General features: G+C 31.8%; 1 protein-coding gene across 1 annotated transcript; it reads right to left on the bottom strand.

The window, feature by feature from the left end:
• Window positions 1–856: 856 nt before the first annotated feature.
• Window positions 857–21,082, bottom strand: LOC127712828 (Na(+)/citrate cotransporter-like). The gene is made up of 9 exons (XM_052219435.1): window positions 20,975–21,082; window positions 18,409–18,524; window positions 16,433–16,532; window positions 15,036–15,163; window positions 8,343–8,428; window positions 4,897–5,015; window positions 3,480–3,641; window positions 2,216–2,353; window positions 857–1,033 (listed from the first exon to the last, which is right to left on the bottom strand). Exons 1-9 carry the CDS (start codon window positions 21,062–21,064, stop codon window positions 863–865), a joined length of 1,110 nt encoding a protein of 369 aa, XP_052075395.1. The 5' UTR covers window positions 21,065–21,082; the 3' UTR covers window positions 857–862.
• Window positions 21,083–21,310: the final 228 nt, after the last annotated feature.

Below are 21,310 nucleotides of genomic sequence, written 5' to 3'. Positions count from 1 at the left end.
AATAATCGAAAGGCTGTGAAATATTAAAAAACACGGAACATCATTTTTAACTTTTTTTTTATGTTATTTGAAGATACAAAATATGATAAAAATGTATCTTATGCAAAACAATACATCCAAAGTTAGGTGAGGCGTAAAAAATTGAAACCGGAAGTATTAGCCCATGAGCCAATACGGCTTTTCTCGTATTGGATCGGTCCGAAAAGCAATATTAACTCATGATTTATATTAACAGATCAACGTCATCAGTATTGCACATGCTGATTTATCCGTATTAGGGCTGATTTGCTCATATCATTTAATAAATAGAATTCGTTCTGGATCCTCTGATATCATACGCGGTCTCTTGTTTTATTTTAAGAATTGAATGCTTCTTTTTGTAAATTTATTGGGGTGTAAAAGCGTTGACCGAAGTACATTTGTATGAAGCGCGGAAACGCTTCATTCTATAAATGTGCGCACGGTCAACGCTTTTACAACCTATAAAACTACAAAAAGAAGCATTCAATACTTATAATTACATTTTTTTGCTAGGATCATGAAATCACGATTTCTATCAAGTTTTTCTTTTATTTACCTGTGCACTTTATTGTGGAAGCTCGTGTTATCATGGATGTTACATTTCATTTTGAAATGAAGGTTAATTTCAGAATAACGCGAGATTACTGTTTGCCAATCAAAATAACGTATTATATTGAAACATACATGTAATGTAATTATATTGGTATGAAGCATGACTAAGAATTACGCTGTGAAATTATCTGAAATGGCAGTGGCCATAAAAAACAGACAATAAAAACACCATTAGTTTTAACTTATATTCCAATATGTCTCACATTTCAAGGCACTCGTCTTACAAGAATCATTGTAACAATGTAGAATTAATGTTGGTTATATTAAGATTCATTGTTTTATCTGAGAGAAGTTTCCAGTCTGGATACTCATGTAGATTTAAGAATGCTGCTCCATATGTATTGATGGCCACTGTTACAATTATTACACAACTGAAGTTTACAAATACTCCGATCTTCATCTCAAATTGAAAAAAAAACTAAAAAAATAACACCCATTTCTTTGATTTCGGGAAATAAGAAATGATTATGACGATGATGATGGATTGATGGCTGTTTAACATCCAATGGGAAACACAATGCATATTCAGGATGAGAACATGTTTACGTGATGTGAATATGAACCCTGTTTTGTACTAGACCGATCCACAGAGTCGGATTTTTAACGTTCTAGTTTACAGGGTAACACTCCACAGAAAGACTACGTCACCCTATTCTGAAAAGTTATTCTTACTTAGAGCCGCGACAAGTTTTTGTTCTTATTTTTAAATGCCACATGATTGGTATGGAAGCCACAAAATCCAAATTTTGAGTCGTAAAGTTTGATCCAACCCGGGATCTTATCCACGATCTCGTGCACTAGAGGCGAGGAGGCTACCATATAATCGCCTCACGCAAACATGAATTTAGAGGAATTTGGTAAAATAAAATTGAGAATGGAAATGGGGCATATGTAAAAGAGACAACAATTGGTCTTCAATGCAGCGAGAAAATCCCGCACCCGGAGGTGGTCCTCAGCTGCCCCTTAATAAAATTGTGTGCTAGTTCAGTGAAAATGGACGTCACACTTAACTCCAAAGCATGAACTGACTTGGGACAGGCGCAAAAATGCGGCGGGGTTAAACATGTTTAAAAATCTTTATTATTCCCTTTTGGTCATATAGCTCCTCAAGATTTGATACATCCGGGGTATTTAATTGTTTGGTTTTGGTCGTTCCTAATGAAGGTAATTACAGACAAACGTTTCGGAAGCTTCATATATTGATCAAGAGTTATTTTATTTACTTGGTTTAAACCAGAGAACATTACACTACCCAGGAAAACTACCAATTTCTAACGAAGTTCATTTAGCCTCTCGTTTAGCCTAGTTGTATTATTTTTGATACCATTTGCATTCGCACTGTTTAAATTTTCTTTATTGAATTTTACAAAGGGAGTTTTGCAAATATTACAGAGCAATTACTGGCATAAACATTTCACAAATTATAACCATGCAGACGTTTTCAGCAATTCTTTATGTATAAGTAACGCTGCTTCAGGTTTCGGGTTGAATTCAAATGTAGGGTTCTAGTTTTTAATATCAAATATTAAAATCGTCAATGATAGAAAAAAAATTAAATGATTAAACTCTAAACTTTACTCACCATATCAGTAACTTTAAGATATCCGTATGAAAATGCTATGATATTTGGTGGTGTAGAAACAGGAAGCATAAAAGCAAATGAGCAGGCGACTGTAGCAGGTAACATTAAATATGTCGGATGAATATGCATGCCAGCAGCCTGTATGAAAAACTCATTTAATTCATTTTCCCAGATAATGACAAAGTCAGAAATGGTTATGTTATAATTTACATGAGATATAAAGGCGGGTGATATTTCTGTGTTATCATTTTTCAGTTGATGATAGCCATTTTTGAGCATGCTCATAGTTTAAAGTATGCCATTGAATAGGTTTAGACTGCATAGTTCTAAATTGAACAAGTAAACCCCAAAGAATGTAATAAGTTCGCATTTATTTGTTGTGATAGACGGTACTTGTATTCTTATTTAATAAAAACATAGATAGGTATACGATAGGAATTTTTCTCATTGCTTAAGGCCGTAGAGTGGGTGGCGCATATTTGCCGTAGACACATTTTCGCCGTTTTTGCAATTTTTTCTGTAAATTTCGTGTGCCTATAAGCAATACTTGCCTAAATAGATGCTAAACGCTGTTTGTAATGTTCGAACTGTTGATATTCCTCTTTACCCCATTTCCAATGTTATTCGCATATATAAAGAAATACGCAGGTGTTTTTGAACGATTTTGGCAATTATGTAAGATTTATATGGCACGCATGTGCAGTCATAAAGTAAATATTTGTTAGAAAAATCGTATAGGAATAATCTCTCAAGCTAATTCATGTAATTGCAAACAATTGTTATTATAATATACAAGTAAACTTTCTGAAACCTACATAAAAAGTTTCAAATATTCGAATGTAGGTCGGATGTAGTTGGAAATGAACGAATTTTGCGGCGAATATGCGTCACCCACTCTATAGTTTCTTACATCCACGTCATTTGTCTTTTGGAGGATGGTTGTCTCCTTGGCAACTATACCACATCTCCTTATTTGTATATTGTTAAACTCCATTTTAAACGGTCTTAACAAGAAATATGCAAAGAAAAGGTTATCTTTGTAATAGAAAATGGAACTTTTATGTAACTTTGAAAAGATTGGATTTTTTCTTGAACAATAAATTTTCAGACGTATTGTCATCATGGAAAAGTATCGGATACTGGAGAAAACATAGTCCTTTTTCTTACAGTTTGATCATTGTTTCAGTAGTATATACAGACAATTTGTGAATATGATGATTATAAAAGCGCCTTATATAATAAAAAAGGTGACTTTTGAACTTACCATGTTTGCCAATACGGGAAGAACGATACTGCATGCGGCTATATTACTAACTACTTCGGTTGTCAAGGAAACAAAAGTACATATTATAAATATCATAATCCAAACGGGTACGTCTCGAAACACAGACATCTGAGCACCTAACCACAGTGATAGTCCTGATTCCTTTAAAGAAGGAATACATCGTCTATTTGAACTGATTTTTGTAAAATAAATGTCACCAGCAAAGATACAACGATTTTCATTAAAAGCTTGTATTCGCCCTGAACATGCGTAGATAAATTGTGAAAATGAACTGAGAATGTCAAAGAACTGCCATGATCATTCTCTATAAAAAGACAACCATTAAAATACAAACGATGACACTATTACTATTTTGTCTGTCGTTTTGATTGTTTGATATTTAGTTCTTTGTTCTATTGCTGCTGCAGATTTCCGGCTACGATATTGGCTGTCGTTTATTTTTGTAAAAATCAATTTTGACCGTACTTGGAACATGACAGGCAAAGAAAATGGATTGACGTTTTAAACTTCATACTTAAATCTTCATTTCTAAATCAGAACAGAAAAACATTTAATTTTCTAATATATATTTTAGACACTGTGACAATACTAATCTAGCGATTTCAAACCAAGGCATGCACGTTTGAATTTAAATTTGATGCTCTCATGCCAAATATCTTCTCTTTTTTTTGGTCTCCAAAACGGTTTTGACTCGAGCGTACCACATTTGAAGGTAATCACAGAAACACACGATGTGTTCATAGTATTCGGTTTCATTTAAGAATTGAATGCTTCTTTTTGTAACTTCATTGGGGTGTAAAAGCGTTGACCGAAGTACATTTTGCATGAAGCGCGGAAGCGCTTCATTCTAAAAATGTGCGCACGGTCAACGCTTTTACAACCCTATGAAGTTACAAAAAAGAAGCATTCAATACTTATAATTACATTTTTTAGCTAGTATCATGAAAACACGATTTTTATCAAGTTTTTATTTAATTTACCAGTGCACTTTATTGTGGGACCTCGTGTCATCATGAATGATAAATTTCATTGTGTATTGAAGTTGATTAAGGAATAACGCGAGCTTGCAGTTAGCCAATCAGAATAACGTATTATAATGAAACATACATCTAATGTAATTATATACATATATACATGTATGTTTTACAATGTTCTCCCTGAACGAAAGGATAAACAGTGTCGCAACCTGATCTCATTTAAGAGTGTTATGCTTATTGCCTTTCCAACCCCAAATTGTTTGTTCCGCATCTAATAGAGAATTCTACATGTATGCATGGAGCATGACAACACCTCTTATCTGATTGATATATACCGAAAGAGTACATCGTAGAGATTACATACCTGATATGAATTTGACATAACAGAAGATAAAATCTTAACAAGAACAATTTCATACCTGACATGCAAACGCAAGAGCAAGTCCACCACCCTGTAGAAGTGTAACACCCCATGGTATTTTTTCCACAAATGTTTGCCAGTCTAGAAGTGGAGGTATTTCGTTTGTTTCGTCCTCACCTAAAACAAATTGGTCATGTAAAAGATTGGTGGACCCTTTTAATGGAGATAACTTGAATCAAACTTGAAACCTGAAACGTTTATTTCTCCAGACCCAATCAGGGGTATATGATTATTAACAGTAATAAAAACAATAACAATGAAAGGAATGGAATGACATAGGCAATGGTATAAAGAACATGTTTTATGGAATTAAAAAAATGATTTTTTTATCTGGTTTATACTTTTCCTAACTGATCGGGTGTCCAGTTTGCAAGATAAGATATATTCCACAATGGAACTATTTAAGTACGTCTGCTATATGAATCGAATTATTAATAACCCATCACATTCACTTCCAGAAAATTGATATTCACCACTCAAAACGTCACGTGTTTTTGCATGTATTGTTAGATGTAACATCGGTTTTGGCAAAATAATTTGGCATAAAAAATATGTTCTCTCTCAGAATTTGGAATAAAAAACGTGTCTTTTGTTTCGGTAAATATGTTGTTAAATTTAATTTTGAAAAACAACTGATATTCTCTTCTGTTGTTGTGAATATTTTCTTTTCATGATCAAAGGCCAATAAATCCACTAATCCCACAAGACATAACGTTTGGATGACAAGACTAGTGGGTTCATTCAACCTATGCCAACATTTTGAAATTTAGGTATAAAATTGTATGAAAAAGTGCATGTTGGCATAGGTTGAATAAAATATAACAGATTAAGTGTTATAAAAACAAAAAATAATTAGGGGACAATCAATTTACAACCAGTTTAAAATTGGCGTTTAAGTGTACCCACAACTATTTTTGTTACTTGTAATAGTAAAAATGAAGGCAACTCTGTGTGTTGCTGATCTCTTTTGTATTTGGAATTAACATAATAAAACAATTGATGATTGAAGGTTGCTTAAAGTCCAATGGCAAATATTTCATGCATGTTCAGGATATACCAGTATCATGTGAATATCATACAATATATGATGAAAATATTTGATGATATTTTTCTAAAAGTAAAATTACGTCAATTGCATGGAAATAATGAATAGAACACTATTTATAATCTGCTTCACATTGAAAAGTGTATTTTTTCACAGGTCAGTATTTATGAAATAATGGTGTTTTTGTATATATGTGTGTTACTTCTTATTACAATAGTGTTTTTTTCTGCATTTCCATCCATGTATTCTAATATACAAAAACACATATTTCGTAAAAACTGACATCAGAATTAAAAACAATTTTACAATGTTCACTATTACATCATACCAGAGACATATATATACATATTATATAAAAATATATCTGATAATACTGTAAGACACCTGAGACCATCCCCGGTTTATGGTGGGTTTTGCGTTGCTCAGTCTTTCGTTTTCTATGTTGTGTTTTGTATACTGTTGTTTGTCTTTTGGTCCTTTTCTTTTTTTGCCAAGGCGTTGTCAGTTTATTTTCGACTTTGAATGTCCCTTTGGTATCTTTCGCCTCTCTTTTTGAATAGTCTGATAAACGGATATAGTATTCGTAACGAATATCATATATTCTAGAAAGATATTTTCTAGAAAGGACATATCTGAAAATTTCAGAAGCAGTCAGACATATTACCGTTTATACATATTATGTGCATTAATATAATTATGCCGCTATTCATATGTGCTCAGCAAATTATAATTCTCTGTGTATATATTTCTATTCTTTTATAAAATATTGTAAGATTCTATGGGGAATTATGTTTCTAAGACATAGAAATCATACTGAATTAAAGAGCTCTGTGAAAACTAGTTAAAGCCCATTTTTTATATATGATTACCAAAATTAATAAAGCACTTTTTCAAAATAAAATTTTAATTTAGATATAGAACATGAATCAGATTTAATACATTTTTAGCTTGGATACTCAGCAACAAGTCATACGTGAGCAAATCTTGTATATTAAAAAAATCCCAAAAAATATTTTTTTACTTTAATTCTTTTTAATTTTTATAATTTTTTATTTATTCAATTATTTTTGTTTGTTTTGTTTAAGTTTTATATTAAGAACAAACAAATTTTTGAAGTATTTTACCATACAAGAATATTTTTACTACAACATAATTTTGCAAGTATTTAACTGTTGTTTTTTTTATTCTAAAGGAGTAATTTTTAATGCTTTAAAATACTGACTGTAATTTCCGTTATATATATATATATGCATGAATTGGTGGATTAGTGGCACGTTCCTTTGTGTGTAATATGAGTTTTTAGTGGGTGCGGGTGTATATTATACAATTATAGCCTTTGTATGAGGTCGATACAAGGATATATTGACCTGAAAGAAGTATATTGACTGAGGACGAAGTCCGAGGTCGATATACTTCTTTGGGTCGATATATCCTGTATTGACCTCATACATAGGCTATAATTGTTATATTATTAATTTCCGACCATATTTGTATCAAAATCGTCATTTGATTTTGTTGGAATTTTATAGATATCATATTGTCTCATAGACAATAACAACATATTAGCTGTTATTTCATTTACTTTTTATGTTGTTTTTTTTTTTACATCTTATGTATTTGAAGATTTTTTTTCTTCAAATAATCGATCATAGATATTTTTTTTATAAATCTTTTAACAATATCATGAAATTCATTACATGACGTCACAAAGTATATCGGTTTTTAAATATTCTAAAAATAACCGTGCAATATGCTTTTTGCTATGCAATGTGCTTTTTGCTATCCGCCGTTTTCTAAATACCTTCGAAAATATAGTTTAACATGTGACTATCCCTGAACGAATCAAATTAGTTAAAATATACGAATTAATAATATTTGTATATAGCGCATTAGCCATCCTACTATGTAGGAGTGCGCCGATCTAGAACGGCGATTCATACCTGTAGGTGAAAGAAAAAGAAAGAAAGATTTTACCTGTAATTAGTTATTAATTGTTATAACAACACCCATTGTATTTTGTTTGTAAGCATAGGTTGAATATATATTTTTCAAATGTTGGCATAGGTTGAAGACACCGACTAGTGATACCAGTACACGATCGGACACTTGAAGGGACGCGGTATTGAAAATAAACGCATATAGATAAACACTTCTAAAACAAAATAATAAATTAAACACAAGTGATATTATACATTGTACTTTAAATCGACACAAGTCTATGTATTATACTAAAGAGATGACGTAAGGAATAGCTAATAAATTTTGTAAATCAGCATTGTCTTTCTATAAATAGCCGATAATGGTAGAAATACATATACTTATAACGAATAACATTACAAACGTGAAGTACCATTAATTTCTTAATAATTTTTTAAAAATGTGGACGTTGCAACATATACCTGTATCAGTTTTCAATCGCCTTCTAGAAGGAAAAATAAACAAACTAGTAGCGATCATCATTCCTGGTACTGCATCTGACACGTACCTGCACAAAATAGGAAAAGATAACATAATACAACACAAAAATAGAAAAAGATAAAATCAGAAAACAAAACAGATAAAGAAAACATAGCGCAACACCAAATAGCAAAATATATTTCTAATAATAAAACACACAAAACAGCAAAAGATCACATTCTAATAATAAAACACAAAATAGCAAAAGATAACATCAACCAACATAAAATAGCAAACGGTAACATAATACAACACAAAATAGCAAAAGATAACATCATACAACACAAAATAACAAAATAACAAAATGAGTTAACATCATACAACACAGAATGTTTTTCTTAAAAATGATCAGGAAAACAAGATGTCAAACGTTTATGGAGACAAGTCCATTACGTTGTGGAAAAATGTTTTACAATGAAGAAATGAGTATGAGTTATTTGTAGAACTTGACTTGCTGATTATTTGTGCTAGTTAGAGTTTCTATCTATCTATTACAGTTTTCAAGATAATAGGCAAAAATGGGGCAAATTAAAGAGCAATAACTTCAATAAGGAGTCGACGAACGATTTCGGTTATGTTGACTTATTTGTAGATCTTGTCTAGCAGATCACTTTTGCTTTATAAACTTTCTAACTATCTATTATAGGTTTTAAGATATAAGGCAAAAACGGAAAACATTGGTAAAAATCGTCATTAAAGGGCAATAACTCTAATCAGTAGTCGACAGAAGATTTCATCAATGTTTATCTTATTTGTAGAATCTGTCCTGATTCTATCTATCCATAATCTATACCACTAAAATAACGAGGTCCAATTTGTAAGCCGGCATGACGTAAAAACGACGAATCAAAGAATTCAACTTTATATATAACTAATAAGGAACAATGGGGTTAATATAAAATCACTCCATTCAAGACCCTTTTGTTTTCCACATAATTTATATTACTAATATTACAAGTTCCGGGTCAAATCCGATACCGAAAACAATAGTATATGTCACATGTTACCTGTTACCTGTTACACAATCTGTACGTTCCGCCTCTGTCAGGCGCACCACCAAACTGTGTATTTGGGATTTGATATATACACAATTCATAATCACACCTCAACTTCGTCATTATACAGGGATTGACAATACTAAATTCAATCATTGACCAAAAAAATATATCAACAAGTAGTTTCCGGTTGTAGTAAGAAAACCAGCACGGATTCAAACAGAAAGATTTTGAAAGTAGAGAAAACTGTGCACCTTATTATAAGCATGAGTTTATCAAATGACAATACGAATACTAAAAATCCAGGCTGAAAAGAAGGCGTATGTACTTTATTTCAGCCACGGACCCACGATGTTGCATGTGTGTTCTAGTAGTTTTTAAGATATAAGACAATAACGCAAAAAAAAAAAAAAAAGGGCAAAAATCGTGATTAAAGGGCAATGACTCTTATAAGGAGTCGTCTGAAAATATTGGCCATGCTGATTTATATGTAGAGCAGGTCTTGCTGATCATTTTTGTTTTTTAAAATGTCTGTCTATCTATTATAATTTTCGACTTAATAGGCAAAAATGTAAAAAATAGTAAAATTCGTCATTTAAGGACAATAATTCATATAAAAAGTCGTCTGACAGTTTTGACGTAATTAGACAATAGGTAGAGCTTAACATTCTGAACATTCTTTATTTATAGCGGATTTTGAAATAATAGACAAAACTCTCATCATCTGGCAGTTGAGCTAAAAGTCTTATATCGTATGGCTTCTCTAAAGACATTATATATTACTGGCGAAGCTAGTGTACAATGGATGATATGTAATTGCATTTGGTGTAAACTGAGTAACAAAATCTCTAAGACGTACCCTTTTTTAAAGAAATTTCCCCAGCCAGGAACACATTCTGGTTCTAACGAAAACCACAACATCACAAGCATAACTAAATGTACACAAACCGCTTTCTGTGCAAAACTAAAAAAGAGTTATCATTAATACAACGATAAAAGTTTGATCCAAACTAGAGTTGTAAGGAAAATTGAATCGAATAAAACAAATTGATCAAACTCATGTATAAAAATTTCTAATTAAATCACTTACTCATTAGCTGTGACGAAACGTGGTTCTGACATAAGTATATCTAGTTGGTTTTAATATACAATTTACAATTTACATCACTAGTCAGACGAAAACTCAAAAACAAACTATAGGATGAAAAAATAGGTACACATTTCTGCAAGAATTGTTGAATATACGTAATTTTAAAAAAAATTCTTAGTATCGCAGTTTCTTTTTAATTGAGTCTATAAAGATTGATACGAAATAATTTAAAATTTCAGTGAAATTCAAAGGCGACATTGCATTATGTGTTGTAGGTAAAAATCACATACGATTATACATCATTAGAATTAGGTGACAGATATAACCTATACTCAGGAAAATCACGTTTGGTTTTTTTTTTTTTTTTTAATTATCGGGTAATTTTTTAAGTCAATTATATTGCAACTGATCTTGTGTTGTACCATTACACCACTATCATTGGTTTATGGGGTGTTTGAGCCCTCACAAACATGTTTAACCCCGCAACATTCTTTATGTGCCAGCCCAAAGTCAGAAGCCTGTAGTTTAGTCGTTGTCGTTGGTTCATGCCTGTCATATTTGTTTTTCATAAATTGTTTTGTTATAAATTGGGCCATTAGTTTTCTCGTTTGAATTGTTTTATGTAGTGGCATTTTATATCCGATTATATGGTAAGGGTTTTTCTCATTGTTGAAGACCATTCGGTGACATATAATGGCTTACATACACTTCATTTGAACTTTTTTTTTATATGGGTTAACATCACGAACATGGTATTTCAAGAATTCTCCTTCAAGGGGAGATAAGTAGGTTGTCGTATCGCACTTTTACTTACTTTATTTCTCCAAGACTATCATACTGTTTATTCAGAATAAATTTGATTCTCTCTGGATTGTCACTTGCTTTGGCTTTTGTGAATAGAGACCTTGAATTTACACATTGGTTATATAATGTAAATGCATATTGATTTGAATAAATGAAAGAATGAATTTACCGTATTTATGAACTGAATTGAGGGAACTTCTCAAAGATGTTGAAATTTATTTTATTGAGTTGTATGCGATTCGTGGAATATTTTTTCAAAGAATGTGGTATTGTGTAATTTGGCAAAAAATAATAATAATGAAGACAGCATTATGTATTACATATAGGTAGCATTTTTACCTTACAGCGATTGTAACTACAATATAGACAGATTAGAACCTTGACTTAATTAGGGATTGTCTTGTAAGTTAAATGTAATGAATAATAGGGAGTGGTCTTAATGAGGGCCAGGATCGGGGGGGGGGGGGGGGGGGGGGTTCTTCCTTTCTGTACTCTTAATTTTTCGGCCTATTTTTCTCTACTCGTTATTAATTTGTCAATTGTTCTGTAAAATTAACTCATTATTCTTTATTCTGTAAACCCCATCGATACCCTCATTAATGGTATGAAATATATCGTTCTATCAATTGGTATAAAACTTGATGCCTGTTGTAGGTCTAGTATTTGTTTTTCTGCATGTTAACCCCGTTTGATAAATCATTAAGAGTTGTTCTGTATACTAGTAGTTGACCTTTTAAACGAGAAAGTTCTTCATATACCCACATATCATCTCTTTCTGACATTTTCCGGTCCATACAAGGTAAACAAATCATTCGACTTATCTATTATTTTATATTTGTAGGCTTATATGCTTGATATTTATGCCACTGGCCGTTCAGAAGAAGCAGAAGAAGAAAACAATACAATCAATATGTACTTTCATAAACTCTCTTGTTGAGAGGAATCCCACTGTCATCACACGACAGCATTTTAAACTAAAACACTCCACTAACAATCATTGTCCGTTAAGGGCATACGATACAGTTTTGATCCCACTGTGATTTTTTACTAAAATTTGTATACAAGCTATTTTTCACCTAGTCAATTCAAATATGTAATAAAAAATATACCTTCATGCGCTACTTTAAGAGATAAATGGGGTCGAAATTGTAGACATTTACTCAAAATTTCGGTCTTTTGGACATTTCTATCCTTTGGATAGACATACCTAACTTTTTTGTCTCAAAAGATAAACACAAACGGATTTTTGTAAAAACATTTGGGGAATCTTCTTTAAATAAGTGTGATCTAAATTTGCATAACAATTCTTTGGAAATAATTAATTGTTATCAAAGTTTCACGATTTTAGAAAAAAACGGCATTTTTTGCAGTATATTTATCTATTTTTTTCATAAAAATTGGTACAAATAATCTTCATACGTAATGTCATTTTAAAAACGAGGGGTCCATGAACTCGTTTTTAAGTTAAATCAGTCTGAATGATAAAAATCAGTCGCAAATTGCATCTTTTCCCGATATGTCACAGTTTGACGTCGCAAAAATAACATTATACGTTAGCAACGTCATTACCTCCCCTGTAACTGTATCGTATGCCCTTAACATGAGTATGTTTTTATTATATTCTTAAACTCAACTCCATCCAAAGAACATAATCTGTAGAATTACCCAATTCATTAAAACGCTGACTATGGATATAGGAAATCCGAAAATAAACCATGTACAAATGTAGCAAATGTTATACCGGAACTACCACCAGACAATCTGCACAAAAATTTGCAAACAAATAGAATATATATGAATAATTTAGATAAACAACAATAAAAAATCCTGATTTGATTAGTCAACCTTATTGAAAAAATATGCCAGGTCTAAAACTTAGTAATAATCGTACGGAGCACATGTAAGCATTTCAGTGTTAATGACAATTTGAATATGTCCCCTTTTCTTAAGTTTGCTACCTATATACAAGTTAGTTATTGGTAATCCATTGATGAATTATAACTCGTCCCGATTCCGGTCTTAATTGAATGGGATTTCCAGTTTTTTTGCCGAAAATCTGTGATTTTCTTCGGGTACTTCGGCTGTCTCCATAAAAAAATACCGACCACAATCAATCAATTAATCATTTTTATATTGATATTGTTACGGTCTTCCCATCACTACCTATTATTACAACACAACATAGGTGCTTTCCTGTTTTTGCCCTTTGATTGTTTGTATTTAGATTTTTTTTTTACTCTTTGGGTTTCCAAAGTCTTGCTTTTGAAAATTCATCAGCAAGGCTTATTTTGCCAGTTATCGGTATTTTGAACATAGAAAGACGAGTATTTGTGATAGGCAATGAACATCGCTAATCAAATCACTTACTCATTAGCTTTAACGAAACATGCTGCTGACGTACTAAATAACAACATAGGTATTTCTAGTTGGATTTAATTTACAATTTACAATTTACTTCATACATGTCATAAGTCAGAAGAAAAATCAAAAACAAACTGTAGAATAAAAAAAATAGGTATACATTTCTGCAACAATTGTTGAATATTCATATATTTTTTTTAAATTCTTAATATTATAGTTTCTTTTTAATTGATTTTTATAAAGATTAATACGAAATAATTAAAAATTTCAGTGAAATTCAAAGGCGACATTACAATATGTATTGCACGTAAAAATCACATACGATTATACATCATTATACAATAAGTGATAGATATGACTTTGTAATCAGCAAAAATAACGTTTGGCTTTCTTTATCTAAAATTATCGGGTAATCTTTTAAGTCAATTGCAACTGATTTATTCTTGTGTTATGCTGTCCAGGGTTTAGAGCGCTCACAAACATTTTTAACCTCGTCACATTCTTTATGTGCCTGCACCAAGTCAAGAGCCTGTAGTTCAGTGGTTTTCGTTGGTTCATGCCTGTTATATTTGTTTTTTTTTAAATTGGTTTGTTATAAGTTAGGCCGTTAGTTTTCTAGTTTGAATTGTTTCATGTCGAGGTATTTATAGCCGACTATACGGTATGTTGAAGGCTGCACGGTGGCCTATTATTGCTAACATCTACTTGAACTCTGGTGGATAGTTGTCTCTTGGCAATCATAGCAGTGTTCTAAATAGTTTATCGATCTACCACGATCACTACACTGTTAATACCGAGGTTGCTAGTTATAACTCGTTCCGATTCCGGTCTTAATTGACTATGATTCATCCACAAGACTAATTTTGCAAGTAATCAGTACTTTGAACATAGAAAGACGAATATTTGTGATAGGCAATGAAAATCATAAAAGAAACCAGTTCAATATGATCGATTGATTGATTGATTTTTATGTTTAACTCCACTTTCAACACTGTTGACCATTTCGTGGCGGCTAATTTTTATTGATGGAGGAATCCTGGCTGCCCGCACGGCGTAGAGAACAACCGACCTTCGGCAGGAAAACTGACAATCCTATTCAATTATGATTGAATGCAAACGTACCTGCCACGTGCGGGGTTCGGCAGAACGTCGGCTACAGTTTGATTTCTCCGTTTAGCAATATATTGGGTAAATTTCAATTTCCTTATTAGTGAATATAAGATACAAGCTTCTAGATTGTTATAGTTTTTGATCGGAATAAAATATAAACATATGGTAGGGTTGAATTTTTGGTAAGAGGTCTTGTATAGCATCATCAAGTAAGGATATTAGAGATTGTGATAAAATTATCACAATAACAATGACAAATATTGGTTTATAATTACTGATCGAGTTGTCCCTTGAGCACTAGATTAGGTGTAGTTCCAGTTAATGTCGCAATGTCACCACAATTAGCCGAGTAACAAATACAGAGGCATACCAGTTTACAAAGGTTCTTTGACTCAGCGTCTAACTTTTCAAATTCAAATGTGTCGCTATCTTCATTGCTCTTTATCAACTTCATTTTACTGTACAAAATGAGGATGTGGTATAAAATATTTACATTTTCAATTTTTATTAAATTCAAATTCAAATGAACTGATTCATTGAAAACAAATATTAATAAAACTATTAGAAACTAGAACTAAGAGATCACATATACCCTGTACTGAAAGCTGATTTTTGGACTGCAAATGTCCACGGTCAAAATTGATTTTAACGTGTTTCTAATGGTCCGTGACATTGTGTTTGAATTTCAAAAGATTTGGTCTTATTGAGGAGGGTGTTTAATAATTGAAATAAGTAAAAACGAAAAAAAAGGTTACTAGATTAGCATAAACATGTCAAACATGTCAAACGTCTGGACATTTATAAAACATGAAATAGAATGTCGCAAATACTTGCAATAACAATGGTATTTCCAACTAATTTTTCGAAAAGTAAATTTTATATTACCAATCGTTTTATTCTAAATTTTCAATCTTATTGTCCATCTTGTCACCTGAAAAGAAGTTATTCAATTAAAAAATCCTGTAAATTCCAGTAAGTTCGTTCGTGGAGACTTCGTTAATAAAATAACACCATCTCACAGACAATAACGTTTGACATCATTCAAATGGTTTGACGGCAAAAGATCACTTCAAAGTCATTTATTGCACTATTATTGTAAAACCGTTTCTGTTGAAATAATAATTAATCTAAATCCACGATCTTTAGCTTATCGCTGTTAAAAGAAGAGGGATTACAAATGAAATACTTAAGCCCTTTGCTTGTTTCTGAATCCTTATCATTTATTTCAATTGTAACATATCGTTTTGTGATGATATATCTGAATAAATATAGTTTAAACTAAACCCTTACTTGTTACAGAAACAGGTTTCGCAAATGTTGGATTTTGGCATTGTTTAACATTAATATGGCATCACTTGCCAAAAATTTTGGGTTATTGTCAGTTAGTTCTTACAATGAATTTTAATTGCTACCATACAATAACCTGTTAATTGAACTGTGCAATGTCAAGCTAGCCGGTGTTCCAGTGTTAACATTCAACAGACCAACACTATATTCATCGTAATAGAGAAGAGAATGTATAGATTGTGTCCTTCAGATTGGCGGTTCGAACAGACATATTCCATATATAATGGTAATCTAGCCATCGATATGAAAAATATTACAAGAAATTAACCTATATCTTTCTCCTCTTCATCGATCGATTTTGTTTCCGTGCTCGAACAAGTTCAACCAGGACAGTCTGTCCGATTGGAATCATCATGGATGTTGTTGCTGTGTTGCTGACCCACATAGACATAAACCCCGTAGTAACCATGAATCCAAATGTTAGCCTACCCAATAAAAAAAACCCATAATAGAACGTGACAAAAGACATACAAATTTTCAAAACTTCAATAGTTTTAAAAATAAATATATTACATGTGCATATATATAAAATTATATAATCGTCAACAAAACTGAATGTTTTGATTAATTTTACAGTTTTCGAAACAATCTCCGGAAATTGTTCCGCTGACTTGAACAAGAGATCATTGTTTGTTGTTCGATTCTGATATGAGAACACCATAGTTCATTGGTGGTCTTATATATGAATTTTCTTTCATTTCAAATCTAATTATTTACTGAGATCTTTAGGACAAGACGAAAGTTTATTACATTTCAGAATTAGAACAAAACATGATACCTGTGTCAATGCAAATGAGAGAATGTAAATGTAAGCATTTAAGACTATTAAAGAATGATTGTCTAACGTCTGATTACCTTGATCATTGAAAAACATTACACAGCTATTTACTGGGTTTGAGGTCAACAGCTTGTTTTATTTTACATCGAAGACTGAAATGTTGTCTGAACACCACTTTTTAATATCTTTTCCATAATATATCTATCAATTTTTCGTTAGTAATATTTAATTCAGTGAACACAGATATTGTTGTTTTAACTTTTAAATAACGAAGAACAAACTGCCACATATGACGAATGTATCCATTAATCAACGGTCCCGCCAAGTTGGTAACCTCGAGGTCAATCTGCATCGGTTTAAGATCAGATTTATTCTTCCCGTGTACTATATATACTACTAGATAAAATGAATTGCATTAGCTAGACTTAATGATAAGTAATTGGGTGAGAATAACAAATCTCAACAATTTCGACAAAAATGCATTGTAACTTAGATATGATATTTTTTTATATTTCCTATACCTTATAACGTCATTATGGGACTGGTATAGATTTTAGACCAGCTGTATATTTGTTTCAAATCTAAATCTTTCTAATGATTTTGGCCTCTAACATGAAAAAAAAAAAAACAGTTGATAGGCTGGCGGTAAAACAAAACAGTTATAGACCTGATTCTTGATAACAGTTGTTGTTTTAACATCACACTGAACTGTAACCCTCAGTCTTTTGTTTCAGACAACATTTCAGTCTTCGATGTAAAATAAAACAAGTTGTTGACCTCAAACCCAGTTAATAACTGTGTAATGTTTTTCAAGGATCTAGTTTATCAGACGTTAGACAATCATTCTTTAATAGTCTTAAATGCTCACATTTACATTCTCTCATTTGCATTGACAACGGTATCATGTTTTATTCTAATTCTGAAATGTTTTGTTTTAACCTCAAGGTTTCAAATTTATTGCTAGCAATTTTAGGGTCGTTGTGGTCAGGATATATGTTGACAGAATTTGAAAAAAAAACGTATTTTGTTATAAGCATACACTTCGGCTTTGGATCTGTTCAATAACTTTGTCGTCTATTATTTAAACTATGAAATATAAAGTTAAACAAAGATGTGCAACAAATACAAATGTATCAATCGACACAATAGTCAAAAATAATGATAATAATGAATGTTTGTTTCACATCCAGTGTCAACTTCACTTCGTTATCAGGACAGAAACCTGTTTATGTGACATGGATATGAAGCCTGCATTGTACTAGATCTCCATGCTTGTGCTAGTTCACAAGATCACAGTCTACAGTCCACAGGGAGACATGTCATCCAATTGAACATTTCATTCTGGAGTCTGAAGAAGATAAATGCTGTCTGTTTAGCTGAGAAGCAGTCAATACTAATTTTCAAGTCTTTAGGTTGTCTCGGCCGGGGTCGAACTTATGACCTCTTTCAATCGAGGCGAGCATGCTAGCATGAGAGCACAGAGGCGGTATCCCAAAAGAAAGTAAGAAAGTCAATTATCTTACCATTTAGTAGATGTACCTAGAAACAAGAGTAACTTCAGAGCAAATCGTCTATGTATATTCCATTTCTCTATACACATTGCTACCGACATACCTCCCAAGAAAACAAATATTACACCCTAAAATAGCAGAATATTCAATATGAAGGAGTACTGATTAGCGAAACGACAATATCTGAAAGAAATTGTTTAAGACAAAGTTGAGAACGATTTCGGAATTTTCTTTCAAATATCTTCTAAAGTTGAAAATCCTTATTTTGGGGTGAATTCAAATTTTGTTAAAGCTGATGACACCAGCTGAAAGTACTAGTACTAAGATGTTGTGATTAACTGTGCAAAAGTGTGGAAAGATATTTACTACATTTACCGGAGAAGAGTAAGGAGCTTGGAAGCCAACCGTATCAAATGGAAAGGTTCATGAAACCGAAAATATAGTATATCTATTAGTATAGATAACACGAAGTGCATGGTTGTAAACAAAGGATATGCTGCTTAGTCGGATTGTGGTCCAACTATCATATTGATCAGGACAAAACAAGCACACCGTACCAAATGTGTTTTAATATAATAATTGTAATATTGTTGTAAGCTTATCGTTCAATGGCAAATTAGTCGAGGACGAGAAGGAATGAAACAATACATCATATTAGAAATAACAGTTAAATGGGATGACCGGGATGAGATTGATGGCCTATGCTGTCATTTGAAATCGAGAAGAATACATTTGGCCTTGCAACATGCCACATATATGGACCTCATAGAAGAGTTGTTAATAAAAGGGCGGGACATTCTAAACACAAGATTATCGTTTAGTCAGAAGTTGCTGCTTATTTATTCGTCCGAAATGGCAAGAAGCAAATGCACGCCATTTCAGCCCATGTCCAAGAGATCTATATTATGCAATTTCTTTGAGGTGTGGTGTTTACTGAATTTATGTTCAGACAGTTTACAATAGTAACGTTTTGATAGAAGCCTTATTTTTACGTTTTGTTTTAAGTTAGATAAAAACATAAAAATAAACAAGATATTGTCGGGTAATTGAAGGTCAGACAAAAAGTAAGATTGTGTTCTAATGGGAAATTCTAAGATAAAAAATGAGGAGACTAATTGAACATCCCTTCTACAATAATGGTATGAACCCTAAAATCGTATATAAGCAGACACAAGTTCTGGTTCAATGTCATTCGCTTCTACGAAGACGATGGCCTTGATACGTATGGTACATGATTATAAGAGAGTGTATTCTCTAAAATTGAATTGCATCGTAGTGGAACAAGATTAATTGAAGGTTGTTCTTGATAGACTTGTGCAAGTTGCATCTTGTCAAGTATTATTTGTACCATATAAGACAAGTCGTAGCTTTTACGGTACAAAATTGTACAATTAGGACAACTTTGTTCGTTGCCAAGGACAAATTGGTAATTGTACTAATTTGAGCCAGTACATTAGATTTGATGTAGAATACATGGATATGAATTAAGCTGTTTAAGCAAGAGCTGTTGTACATATTCAGTTCGTTGACATTAGTTGATGGATATATATTATTTAGAGAATAATTCATTTAGTTTGTAAATAGAGCATTTCGGATCCCGTATCAAACTGATGACGAAAATATTCTATAATAAAAATAGACACGCGTATCCAGTGTACACATTTTAGTGGAAAGAAGTAGATGTAAATCTTTAAGTTATTTTACTCCAAAGATTTTTTTTAATTCTCTTTGCTCTGGCAAAAAAATATTTCTCCTGTCACTTGTGACAATGAAAACAAGAATAAATTTTGTCTTGTCAATTGTTGAAGGTCATACGTTAAGATCTTTCCATTGACCGTTAGGCAAACAACAATCAATCACTCAACTTATTTCTACATTGTCATAGTAGTTTCCAAATTTTTGAATCTTTAAAGTTATACTTATCTACATACACAAGCTTAACATAGAACCATGATAAAGGTCTGGTTGTGAGTGTCTGCTTTTCTACATTTTTAATTCATATGAAATATTTTCTCTATTTCATCGAATCGTTTTCTTTATATCTAGAACCCCATCGTTCTCTGTTCTTCATTTCTTAACTATTTTTCTCTCATAATTTTCTAGTCTACTAACCTAATCTAGGCAATCAGTTTCCTAGCATGCAACATGAACTTTTCTGTTCCTTTGTATATTTTTTTTTAAATCATTATCTGATTTTAAAGTCATATGATCCTTTGAATAAAATAGGTATTTTTTTTTATACTTGAATGGCTTTGAAAAAGTCCATGATTCTGTGTTGATTGTTTACTCAGGTAACGATCGGTAAAATTTGGCACCAAAATCCGAAAGCTAATAAGCAGCCAAAGTTTTCGATCAACAATTATTGAATGAAATATTTTGTCGATTCTACGTTATGAATTCGTAATAAATGTAAAACAACTACGTTCACAGAGGACGTAGTTTAGTATACATGCTTGCAATGCTTCAATTATTTCCTACAAATTTAAATTACAAGAAATCGTTTCATATGACTTTGATATATAATAGGTTATAACTATACAAGTATTACCGAAAAATATTTAGAAGCCAAATCTCTCACTCTGCTAACTTCCATCATAGGAAACAAAATAATTGGCAGCATTGCTGTAACATAAATAGGAAGGGCTTCTGTCATCCATAGTACAGCCATTAAAAGAAGTCCATATCCACATTTTGATTCCTTTAAAACATGACATTTTTATCAAATCTAAAAACCTCAAAGGTATATATGATAATATGAAACAGAAAGGCACTTAAAATGGAATGTAACATGTTAATTATTAATTCTGAATTCATTTTATCGTTTTTTTGGGCGATGTGTAAATACTTACTACTACCAATAGAACGTAAATATATATAATACGAAAAAATATATTTTACTGCATAATAGCGACAG

The sequence above is a fragment of the Mytilus californianus genome, unplaced genomic scaffold (genome assembly GCF_021869535.1).
Source record: "Mytilus californianus isolate M0D057914Y unplaced genomic scaffold, xbMytCali1.0.p SCAF_8, whole genome shotgun sequence".
NCBI classification, from domain to species: Eukaryota; Metazoa; Mollusca; class Bivalvia; order Mytilida; family Mytilidae; genus Mytilus; species Mytilus californianus.
The sequence above is the reverse complement of the archived record's forward strand: the minus strand, read 5'-3'. Positions and strand labels throughout refer to the sequence as shown.

Excerpts from the sequence above, each read along its gene's own strand:
- LOC127712828 (XM_052219435.1), bottom strand. The coding sequence starts at position 21,064 with ATGGCTGTACTATGGATGACAGAAGCCCTTCCTATTTATGTTACAGCA. Across the intron at positions 18,525-20,974 it reads CTATGATGGAAGTTAGCAGA|GGTGTAATATTTGTTTTCTT; the intron begins GTGAGAGATTTG and ends CTGCTATTTTAG. Across the intron at positions 5,016-8,342 it reads GCGATTGAAAACTGATACAG|GTGAGGACGAAACAAACGAA; the intron begins GTATATGTTGCA and ends AATTTGTTTTAG.